This window comes from Parus major, chromosome 1A (genome assembly GCF_001522545.3).
Source record: "Parus major isolate Abel chromosome 1A, Parus_major1.1, whole genome shotgun sequence".
In the NCBI taxonomy this organism is placed as follows: Eukaryota; Metazoa; Chordata; class Aves; order Passeriformes; family Paridae; genus Parus; species Parus major.
This window is the reverse complement of record NC_031773.1, coordinates 54783548-54796202: the sequence shown is the minus strand read 5'-3', so window position 1 is coordinate 54796202 and position 12655 is coordinate 54783548. Positions and strand designations below refer to the sequence as shown.

General features: G+C 39.5%; 1 protein-coding gene across 9 annotated transcripts in view; it reads right to left on the bottom strand.

Moving 5' to 3' along the window:
• Positions 1–12655, bottom strand: part of BICD1 (BICD cargo adaptor 1) — a 167235-nt gene that overhangs the window by 75952 nt on the left and 78628 nt on the right. For all 9 annotated transcript variants that reach the window (XM_015628725.1, XM_015628729.1, XM_015628732.2 and 6 more), the window contains exon 2: positions 7133–7345. In XM_015628725.1, the coding sequence (XP_015484211.1) occupies positions 7133–7345 (213 nt within the window). The remainder of the gene's footprint in view (positions 1–7132; positions 7346–12655) is intronic.

The window sequence follows — 12655 nt, the reverse complement described above, 5'->3', positions numbered from 1 at the left end:
AAAACATCTCCCATTAATACTATCAGCAAAGGAGGGAGAAACATTTATGAGGGGGACCTGACAGAATCTCCCTGTGGCAGGCTTTTCTAAAAACAGGAGACAGAAAATAAAAACACCTCTCAGTGGGCAAAGTAACACATTTATATTCTAAGCCTAATTCAGAGCTGGTTCTAACCAGTTGACATTAACTTCCAAAACAAAGGAATGAAAATACTGTCAGCTCTACTGATTATGCTAAAAATGCCCCAAATTGAGATGTGAGCACTCTCCTGACAGGAGGAACAGCTCTGCCATCTCTCTATCACACCCAGCTCCACTTTGTTTCTCAGACACCTCTGACACCCACAGTCATGTCCATGGGCTGCTCTAGCATCTCACTCCTACGGCTTCTTTTCAAAAAGCAGTGCCTGCATTAAGGTCCATTAAGATCAAAACACCTTTAACAATATCCATGTCGAATACTTCAGTGTATTTTCTTAATTATTTTCCCTCCAAAAGTCATAGAATCATTTGGGTTAGAAAAGACCTCTAAGACCATCAAGTCCAACCATTAATCCATCATGGCCATTGCACTATTAAACCAAATCCACAAATAGCGTATCTATGTGTCTTCCAAATGCCACCAGGGTTGGTGACTCCACCACCTCTCTGGGCAGCCTGCTTCAATGATTGACCACTCTTCTGAATAATTTTTTCCTTAATATTCAATCTAAACTTCCCTGGCAACAACTTGAGGCCATTTCCTCTTGTTCTGCTGCTTGTTACTTAGATAAAGAGACTAATCCCCACACTGCTACAACTTCCTTTCACGAAGTTGTAAACTTTGATAAAGGCTCCTCTGAGTTTCTTTTTCTCCACACTAAATACCCCCAGCTCCCTCAGCTGCTCCTCATGGGACTTGTGCTCCAGACCCTTCATCAGATCAATTTTCCTTCTCTGGACTTGCTCCAGCACCTCAATATACTTATTGTCTTGCCTTTCAAGTCACAAAACTGGACACAGGAATTGAGGTGTGGCCTCACCAGTGCTGAGTACGGGGGGACAATCACTTCCCAGGTCCTGCTGGCCACACTATTGCTGATACAGGCCAAGTGCCATTGGCCTTCTTGACCACCTGGACACAGCTGGCTCTTGTTCAGCTGCTGTCAACCAGCACCCCCAGGTCCTTTTCCGTCAGGCAGCTTTCCAGCCACTGTCTTCCAAGTGTGTAGTGATGCACGGGGTTGTTGTGGCCCAAGTGCAGGACTTTTCCTTGTTGAACCTCATTTCCTTGTCCTCAGCCCATCAATCCAGCCTGTCCAGATCCCCCTGCAGAGCCTTCCTGCCCTCTAACAGATGAACATTTCTGCCCAGCTTGGTGTTGTCTGCAAACTGGCTGAGAGTCCACCTGATCCCCTTGCCCAGGTCACAATACAAAGCCATTACTGCAAATGCCACCTTAATATTAGCAAGCAGATAAATATTTATAATGTGAGCATTCTTTAAATGGCTTTAATGCCAAAACAATCTCTCATTCTGGAGTAGACTGAATGGGATAAGGCTGTGAAGGCAGACACTGAAAAGAAAAGGACATCACCACAAGGGAGCAGACAAGATCATGTAAGGATTCTGCATGGTCAGAGTCAACACTGCAGTAACTTAAATCACTTCAGTATCTGGGTTAAACACCAGAGCACAATCACAGGATCCATATTCTATGCATGAAGGAAATTAGACAACTACCAGAAAAGTGAAGAGAATTCACTGGCTTTGTCATTACAGCCAAGCAGCTAAAAGGTGCTTCCTGCAGTACATAATCCCTAGCAGTAATTCCTCCCTCAGACTTAACTTTTCTGTCTTTTTTCAATGTCAAGCTGGTTAAGGTCACCTCACTTGGTTACCCAGAGCTACCTCCCTCCAAGAGCTCATCAGTTAGGCCACCAGCCATGGGAGAGCCAGGCTGCAGACCACGCTCTCCCTGAGGGTTGGAGACAGGGTTGCTGAGGTTATCCTCTCTCAGAGGAGTGGCTGGGGTTCTGGTCTCTGACCCAATTAATATTTAAGTATTTCTTATCCCTCATTAATTGAAATAGGGACTAGACCCTGTTCCCTATTCCCATCTGAGTGGTTTAGCCTTTAGGCTATAGTCATGCTCATCAGTCTGCAAAGTCTCACTCCATGTCCCACAAAACACTATCTCCCAACAACATGGAACAGCTTCATCTGAAGGGACAAAGAGCCTGCCAACCAACTGATAGGGCACTTTCTTCAGAGAAAGAAGTAGATTCATAAATCCTAGGACAGGGAATAAACTGGAGCCCCAAACCTCACCACAGTCATGGAACCAGAGAATGGAAGGACATCACTGGGTGAGGTGGTCAGCTGGGAAACCTCTCCTTGGAAGATCCCAGCAGCTCCTACAGCAGTGCTCAATGTGCAGCAACAGGGTACTGACAGACCTCAGGCCAAGTCAGACCTTTAGATGGACAGAAAATTTTGCAAAAGGTAGAAATTGAAGCAGATTATGTCTGCAGAAGCTTCGAACAGTAGATGACAATTGAATGTACAAAGGATCTAAGGACATCCTACATTATACAGGATGCACTATGTACCCAAATCTAAACCCAGAGCAGTAAAACAGGAATCTGAAATTGGTGTGTTTGCCCTGGTTGCACCACAACAGGGTATTAACTACATGTGTTCACAATTAAAGGTTTTAGTATTTACTCAAAACTGTAAAAGAGAAAAAAACCTTAATTTTTCAGATTGAAAAAATATAATTTCTAAATAAGAAACAGCAAAATTTTATTTAAGCTACATCTAATATAGAAAGTCCAGTTCTTAATATATAATTTTTTAGATGAAAGTCAATGAAAGTCAGCTTGAAGACAATGATTGCAAATTTGTTCTATTTTCCAATGTTAGTTCCCCTCAGAAAAGTCCAGGCTACCATGCCCATACATTTCCTGATTAGCATGAAGTACAAGAATTTTGTACTGCTGAAGTGAATACGTGTTTAGGTTTGATTTCAAGGGCAGCAGGGCAGCACAACTCTACCTTAAACATTTTTTCACCTGTTTTCAGTGAATAATACATCGCACATTTCTATTTTTCACTCCACCCACTCTCCCACCGCCCCCATTCCTGTTTTTGCCCTCCAGAAATCCAGGTGTGTGCTGTTTCCATGGCCCATTAATATTGTCATCACGTAAACCTCCCTGTTCATCTGTTATCTCATCAGCTGCAGGTACCCAGGTGCTGATTTCTTTATGCAACCCCAGCAGCTGCTGCAGTGGCCTTTAGTAGAAAACCTTTTCTTCCTAGCTTTCTCCTTTTTACTAGTCTTAATGGAAGAAAGAGCTGATCCATACCTGCCAGCCCCTTCAGACACCAAGATATTCACCTACCCACCCTAAACAACTCATCAGCCTAGTCTCGTAACACCCACAGATCTTGATCTGTACCATCACTCTTCATCTCCATTTTCTACAGCCTCACCTGCTTCATCTTTGCTTCATTCTCTTTCCCCTCCAGTTGCCACCTGTTTTGAGTCAGATGCCCAGCTCCAAGGTATTCAGCCTTCCCATGATGGAGGAGTATATCCAAACATCCCCTCTGTATGGAGATTTCCTGTCTATGGGCATGGAGAACTTTCTCCAGCCTCTGAGCTGGTCATCTGGGCTTTCATAACCACCTCCGCCAGTTATCAGCTTCTCAAGGCGGTGATTTCATCCCCATAAATCAGTAAAATACTTATGGTTATTATGAGAAGAGATTGTTTCACTGGAACAAATGGAAAAAAGCAACTCATCTCCCAACTATAATAAACAGTGTTTTTAAATAGGAAACAACTAGACTCCAGAAAATAAGAAAAAGACCAAAGATTGTCTTTTTAAAAGATGCTTTCCTAAAGAAAAGGTTTTTTTTTTAACATTTATAATAAATAAGGGCAATTTATACACTGCTAGAGAAGGTTACATGATCCAATAACCATAATGAGGTCTCCATACAGAAAGGCCACCACCATAAACTGTGTGATGCCTAAATGCAGATGTTGTAAATCTAATCTCTGACTGCTAAAATATTATCTCTCTGGCCTCAGTTTTAAATTCTGTATAGTTTTGGTTCCAATTAAACAGCCTACATTCCCTATCTTAGGTCTTGGTGGGAGAAAAAAATACTTACCAGCTTTCCACAATGTGATAGTTAAAAAACTAGGTGATAGTTAATATAATTTGTATCCAACACTCTACGGATTTTTATTACATCAAAAAATAAAGCTGGTGGTGTTTTACTCCTTTAATCATTTTAACATTAAGTTGAAAGTTATCCATGTACAGAGATTCCTGGTTCCTTATTTCCCATCAGGGTGAAGCACATGATCAAGTTCTTAAAAAACCATCTTTTTCAAGATATGGGTACTGAAATCAGTTTGTTTGTTTTTGCAGTCCGAGGCGCATAATTCTCCAGAGACCTGAGCCCGATACATTCCCTTTTATAGCAAGGGAGATCCAGGTCAAGCTGCCCTGCAGACATCAGCTGTGACTGTGAGGCAGATACTTGCTAAAATGTATGAATTTTTAAACTCTGGGGCTATGGAATTCCCAGGATTGCTAAAAGTCATCAGCATTCATGTGAGAGTATCCTGATGGTTCAGAAAACGCTCATACACATTCATATGAGTATGGATTTCTGGGCAGATTCAGAAAGCAGAATGAATTCATCAGATAACTCCCACAACAGGCAGGAGAGTGAAGCACTGAGTGTATTATTTAGGAATGTGACACCAACAACAAGAGTCATTTTTTGAAAACCTATCAGTCTTCATATAAGTGGATGAGTTCATGGAGAAACTACCATACTTTTGTGTCATCCATGAAAAAACACTGTTCCCAGAACCACACAGCAGTTATTCAAACCTTTATATTAAAACTGAAGGTGAAAGGAATTATTTATTTTTCTTTGCTTAGTTTATAAGATGTCTTATTAAGGTGTAAAAAAACAGCTATAAAGCATGTTTTTCTTAAGGGGAAGAGGTAGTGGGCAGGGAGGGGAAAAGACAGGATACCATCAGGTAACTTATGTCCAGAACATTTTGGACATAAGACCCATCCATCTTTGCATCACTCAGTGCAGAGGCCCACATGAAGATAATCTTTTTTCTTTCATTTTTTTCTCTAATTATATTTCCAGATTTACTGCCTAAAGAGACAAATTGCTTCCTCATTGTAGCAATCCACCCACAGCAGCATCTAATTCTGGCTTTACTCCAAAACATACCAGACACTTCATAGCTTTTTTCCTCACCTTTGTAGCTGTCAAGATTTGAAGTAAGTTTAGTCTGCTTTTCCCTACTTGCAGGAGGCAGAACCAAGCAGACAAAATTAATAAACATTTACAGGAGAAGATCATCTTCTTTCAGCAGGCACTTGGACATCACTGCCATGGGACCAAGGGATACTAGGCTGGGCACAAGAGTGACACTCCTTTGAGCCCAAGGTGAAATACCAGTGTAATTCAGTGTCAAAATATCACATAGGGCCTGAAGTAGGTGTCAATCATCTTCTATCTCTTATTATTATTATTCAAGTAATTAATCATAATAGCATGTGGTATAATGAACTGACTGCACTAATCTTATTTATGCTTAAATACATTGATTGAAGTAACACAAAATGAAAGTTCCACACAGTCAAGGACTTCATGCTTGGGGTACAACATCGTAATAATACCAATCAGTTTATCACCCTTATTTTTATTCAAGTAAATTCCTTTATTGCACTTTAATTAACTGCTCTGGCTTGTTTCTATTTAGGAGTAGAGCAGGAAATAATTGCAGCTGGCTTCACACTAGGGGTTACTATTATCTCCAAGGAAATGAGGACAATCAATACTCCACGGAGGACAGGTACTGAAACTGCCTCCTGAACAAATTGCAGATCAATAACCATGATAGAAAATGGAAGGGAGATTTGCATTTGAAGGAATCCCAAGGAGACCCCAGAGGAAAAGAACATAGAGTACAAAGACAAATGTGTGTTTTCTCTTAGTTGGTTGTTCATTTGTGTCTGAAGCCCAAGTCATCAGAACCTGTGAGCAAAACCAAACAGGTAGGCCTGTCAGCAGCTGGTTGTCTGCCACCAAGAAGATTTTAGGACAAGTAAATAAAAATTAATATAAAATATATTTGATTTTCTTTTGTTAAACACTGCAACAGCAATTACAATCACATATTTTAATTGGACTATGGGAACAACTGGCATGTGTGTACTTCTTCCTGAAACCTGATCTGTATTAAGAGCAGTACAACCATTAAATAAGAATGTCCAATGGGAGTAAAGGCTTCAGTTCCAGGGATACCCTTTTCCAGGCTTTCTGTAGGCTAATAGGATGCCATTCCATTCAGCTACAGAAAACATGGTAACTGTTAATATTAACAAATTAATGCATTAAGTATTCACTTTCCAGAATCACATAGGAAATACCTCCTTCAGCAGCTGGGTAGTGGGGAGAATCCCTGTGTCTAAGCATTCCCAGGGAATGCAGGGAAGATGTGAGCTCACTTCCAAGTGCTGCCTTCCCCTGCATATAGTTATTCTGCTACACTCTGTAACTTCCAGATTCCAAGGAGAAAAAAGGCAAGTTATTAAATATTGCTTAATTCTCCATCAAAATTGTTCAATGTGTCATACAGTCAATAACTATATCTGATTTCCTTACCCATTTTCTAAATACGAACATGCATTTTGATTTTGCTTTACAGTAGAAGAAAACCAGCAAAAGTTTTTATTTAATTCTAGGCAGTCCAGAGTACCTGAGAAATTATGTAAATGCTGAGAAAGAGAAATGTTGCAAGAGCACCAAAAACGTGTTGATGTAAAATTCAGTACTATAAAATACAATACAAAATGCTAAGAGTGCTTAGGAAATTACAGCTTCTTGAATTGGGTTTTTCAAACTTGTAAGGCAGTGGTGGTGTTGTTTAAAGACAACAAAAGTTATACTTTCTCCTTTCTAAACTGTAGCCTTCTCAGGCCATGTGATTTCTGGGAAGATCACAGACTGGGAGGTGAGCATTTTCATTTCCTGTAATATTTTGTGTACTCAGAGCTGTATTATCCATGATACCCTAAGGAAATTCAGCCCCATTTACCTCTTTCAAGTCTTGGACAATTGCAGTGAGCCTCTCATTCTCTGCCTGAACGTTGGTGACCACGGCCCTGCTCTGCTTGAGCTCATTCTGCATCTCCAAAATCTTGCCAAGGTAATATGCTTCCTTTGATGCAGACTCCTGGAGAAGAGTCTCTTCCCGCGTTTCTCCATCTTCAGCCACTTTGCGGTGAACAGAGAAGGACTGTCCAAAAGCCTGCAAGAGGAAAAACAGAGCACAGTGAAAACCTACTGCCCCAGAACAATTAGCAGTGGAGCCGAGCAGCTGCATAGCCAGAAGGAGTGGGATAGATCTGCAAATCCCAAACTCTGACCTATTAAACACTGTCCCAGCAGCTGAGGGCCACCATCCCACTTAGCTGAAATGAAGCATCCTGAGGCTGCTCCTGTTTGCAGTCTGGATTTATGGCCCCCATCCAGTCGACCTCCACTGAGATCAAGATGGTGCTCTGCTAACTGGCCATTAATTAGTGCCAGTGTTTAATTCTCCTGCACGAGGCCAGCCCATAATTCATCAACTCCTTTCTTCTCCGGTTCCGCAAAACAAACACGTGGTTTGTTTTGGTTTAAAGAGCATAAATAGCTGACAAATCTCACTGAATTGCTTTCCATTTCCAACAACATTTTATTGGAGGTCATCTCCTGGTATGGAAAAATGCTCCTATAACCTGGAAGAAAAATAAATTAGCTGAGAAACAAGTAGTGGCCATCAACACCTCTAGGATGCTAAACACATAGTATGTCAGCCCCATTTCTACTCAGTGGTTTTTGCCTCTGTTGGATATTTAACTTCTTGAGAATTGTTTAAATACAGCAATAAATTCACTGTTTGTCTTCTTCTTACTGGCTTACACTGATCAATTTAATAAGACAGTATTTCTCAGTGACAATGTCTGATGCTGTTTTTGACAGCTCTGGAGCAACCTGGAAGCAAGCAACGTACAAGCCATGATGGTAGACATGACGGAGATATCCTTTAACTATGAAAAATGTGGGAAAACCCAGCAATGATATAATAATATAAAAAATAATGTAATGAAATAATAGACAAAAAAAGAAAGTCAAAATAGCAGTAAAATATAAAGTAAAATAAAAGAAAAACCTGATTTGAGTGTATTACCTTTTAAAAAAAGACATTCAGTTGAAAGTGACATGACCTGATTCTGGAGAAAGACAAAAGAAGGCTTCTAATGTGAAGAATATTTATCCTAATAGAGGCAGAAGTTCTCTCATGTATCTTAAATCAAAATGAACACATCTGAAAGACCACAATTTTATTTTTTTTTCCTCCTAATATGTGAGAGAAATCTGAGTCATGGTAACATGCTATTTCAGTGAAAAATTATCCCTAAAAGCCTCATTTCTACCCAGTTCTATAAAACCACAGCACACATTTGTAGCCATTGTAAGCTGTGGCCTCCTTTGCCTTCCCATCGATAAGACTTGCCAAATTAAATCCATTGTTCTACTGCTGCTATTTATAGCCTTTCAGAACACGTTCTAAGCTTTACTGGCAATAGAACTGAAGCAGCCCCTTAGAAACTTCAAAGTAAAACTCTCTTCAAAAACTTCTCAGCTTTTAAGTCTACTTGACTTAGAGAATCCTGTGAACTCAGCATTAAAGGATTCTAAAAATATTCAATAATGTATTAACCCAGCTGTCTTCTCAAAAAGCTGTAAGTTACTGAAATAGCAAGCATCAGCATCTTGCTAAATAGGCTTTTCCAAATAACAAGAAATTCAATTTAATGAAACTTAAGCACTGATATCTGTGAATCTAAGACAACTGTTTTGGGAACACTGCTAATAAATCGTCCTCTACATACTTATATTCAATCGCTTGCTTATTCTGAGTTTGAGACTAAGCAAAAAGCACTAGTCAAATAAAGACCCTGTAAGACAAATGTAAAGGCCACTTATCCAGGGGTAAAATCAAAATATATCAGAAGAGCAGGTCGGACTTGCAGGGATGGAGAAGCTCATGAATAAATGTTACCTGGAGCCCTCTCTACCAGAGAAGTACAGTTAAACACCAGTACACAGCCTTCCAGATGCATACCAGGGTTTTCTTAATGTACTTTGAAGGTGCATTTTTAGCATGTGTGATGTTTGAGAACAGCTATGAATATACAGATTTTGGGGAAGGTGCATAGCACAGTGGAAAATTACAGTGTACTCCACATTTCCTTGTACCTATGACTACAGAAAATACATAAACTTTTTTTTCCTATGAAACCAATTTGAACATTAGTGCATCACAAAATGGGTCAGCTTGGGAGGGACGACAGTGGGTCATCTGGTCCAACCTCCCTGCTCAAGCAGGGTCATCCCTGAGCACATGGCATAGGATTGTGTCCTGATAGTTCCTGAAAGGCTCCAGTGAGGGAGACTCCATAAACTCTGAGCAATCTGTCCCACTGCTAAGTCACCTGTATAGAAAATAATTTCTTCCTCATTTCTTTGATGGCCAAGCCTGTCCCAACTCATTCATATCACTATATTTAATTTCTTTCTTAAACTTCTATCAAGATGTTAAAAATAAGGGGAAGGAAAGCAAATATGCATAGTTCACTTTTGATATTGACAGCAATTATGCAGATCAATGCAACAAGGAGATGAACATTAAATACCTTTTAATTATAAGCAACAAAAAGTTCTGCTTCTCTATTTCATAGCCTGTACAGAACACCAAAACGTTTAAACTTTCCAGACATGTCCACTTAAAGTCTTCCATGAGATTGATCACTTTGAAATTAAACCACATATCAATACTTTTCAGCTGGTAGCTAAATATGTGCTCTATTTTGAATTTATGTTTTAATATTTTTTCTGTTTTAATAATTATTATTAATAATTTAATAATTTGCTTAATACATTTACTTATCTATAAAATCTTATATCCTTGCATGATGTGAAATATTTCAAGTAACTGCACTCACATGAGAAGGCAATGACCTGGACTGTAAGTTAAAGGAACTTCATTTGCATTTGGGTCATGTGTTGGATACAAAATGGGTTGCTGAATAGATCTTATGGTACTGCATATGAGGGAATAGCTGGCTGCCATGGAAGCCTGGGTGGAGGAATAGCTTTCCTATGACATGACACCGAGGGAGAGGAAGAACTATGCAAAAGCAAAGCAGATGTTCCCTGTATTCACCATTGAATAAGATCTTGGTATTTTCATAGAATGGTCTCAAGTTCTCTGAATAGCTGCTGTACTATACTGTGCAGATGTATCAGGTGATTACCACTTCTTTTCAGCATGGTGCTCCTTGGTGGGACTTCTCATTAAAACCACTTAGAAAAATCACTTTGCTGAAATTGCTCCCTTGCTGGCTCTTGGTTTCAGTAATCACAGCATGAGGGTGTCCTGACATCTTCCAGATTCAAGTTTGGACTCAGAAGAGGCTGTGTAGCCCTTCAGGACTTCTGTTTCCTTGAGAGAGGAAACCCAATCCCACAGTAGTCACAAGAGTTTGAAGAGCTCAAGGTACAAAGAGCTCAGCTACAAAGACTGAGGCAAGTTTACTGCTTCAACAAGGACTGTCCTAACAGAGAGCAGACAGATTTTCACCTTACACTGATCCCCATCACTTCTCTCCAGATTTTGTTTGAAAGGATGCTCTTGAGTTAGAAAATACTTTTCTTTATAAATTGGTCACAAAAGCCGAGTAACAAGACACCATTATACCATGCATATATATGTATCTCCTGAAACCTCAGAATTGTGTAACACTACCATGATTTTTCAAAGGCACCTTAAAATTTGAATTTTGAGAACAATAAAATAGCGATCACTATTTGACATCATAATAAAGGATGGTAAAAGTGGGTGTGCACAAGGAAGAGGTCAATTTGATCATGCAGAAAGGTATAACTTTGGAGGAAAAACACCATTTACTGCTGAACTCTAAGTAACCCCAGATGAAAATTCCAGTGCCAGAAGCAAACAAGTATGACAGAAATAATGCTGTGAACAAAATGGGCACAGATTTGCAAAGGTACAATAAAAAATGACTGCTCCAGACATGTCATATTTATATGATAAATATAAACAGCAGTAGAAAGCTAATGTGCAGTGACATAAAATTACGTCTAAAACAAAAATTATATTTAGCACTTCAAGAAAGAAAGGAAAAAGAGAAGGTAGATTTCCAATTTAGGTGTTGAAAGCAGCACATGTGCAAAAGATCAGTTTAAAACATAAGTAGGTAATGAAGGCTGCTGTTTCTGAATTTCCCTTTTATTTTCACTAATGACCTCCTGGGGCTGGAATTCTGAAATGCTTCACAGAAATTCATTCCTCTGCTCTGGACTGATTAATAAGCAATAAAAATGACCTGACTGCTAACAGGACAAGCAGGCAGCCTACCTTTATGGCTTTGACACTGAATGTAGTTTTTTTTTCTGATGCATAATGCAACAGCATTGAACTTGATTCAAATGATTACCTATTTGAGCTGCTAACTTGCTGCAAAGCAGAATGTATTATGTATTAGTTACCTCCACACATTCATAGCACAAAAGCAGAGAAAAAAACAGCCTGGGTTACCCAAGAGGGTAGCTATATTTCCTAGTCAAATGTCAGTATGACATCAGAGATGGATATCTTTGCTCAGGATGCTATGGGTTAATGCCAGGAACAAGCCTTATTTTGTTGCAAAACTTGAATGCACATTTATCACTGAATATTCCTTTAGTCACTTGCAATTCTGTGTCTCTCAGATAAGTTTGTTTTGGTTTTTTTTTTCAGTTTACTATATATGGGGTTTTTTCTTGTTTGGTTGTTTGTTTTTTTTTTTTCAAAATTCATTGACAAAAGCTCAGGGTCCTTTGAAATTTTTCTGCTAAGGAGCAATCAGTGGCAGACAGAGGTCTGTAAGAAAATCCCCTCTAGGGAAGGCTGAGTAGAGGAGCAGCATCCGAGCAGAATCTGCTCCTTCCCTCAAACTCAATAAAAACTACTTCCTCCATAACTTGTGATATGGCACCAAATCTAAATCCAACATGTTTCTCAGCAGTGCAACAGCAAAAACCTCTGCAACCTCTTGCAGAGGCAACTGATGGGTTCTAGTCATATTATATCTGCTTTCTTAAAACTTTCCAAAGTTTTAGGCCTTCAAATTTTGTCATAATGTAGACCAAATCTTTATGCAGCTGGTGTGACCTTCTCATGTTCATTTAAGATCACTGAGACAGGTCAATAGTTTCCTTTTGGAAGCCAATACTGGAGTGATTAAAGCCTTCAAATGCAAATACTTGGCATATTGCAATCAAAACACAGGCAGATGCATGCTTAATGATGACAGAAGAAAAAAATTAATAGGCATTGTGTAGATAGTGCATGTGAGATAGACAGCACATGCAGGGAAGCAGATTGAAAACACAAAAACAGATTGAGAACACAGTCTGAATCAGCATGGGCTTATAGGCAAGAAAACTAGATCATGAACTTCGGGGTTGACAGGCTAGCTGAAAACAGCTGATTGTCTGATTACTCCCG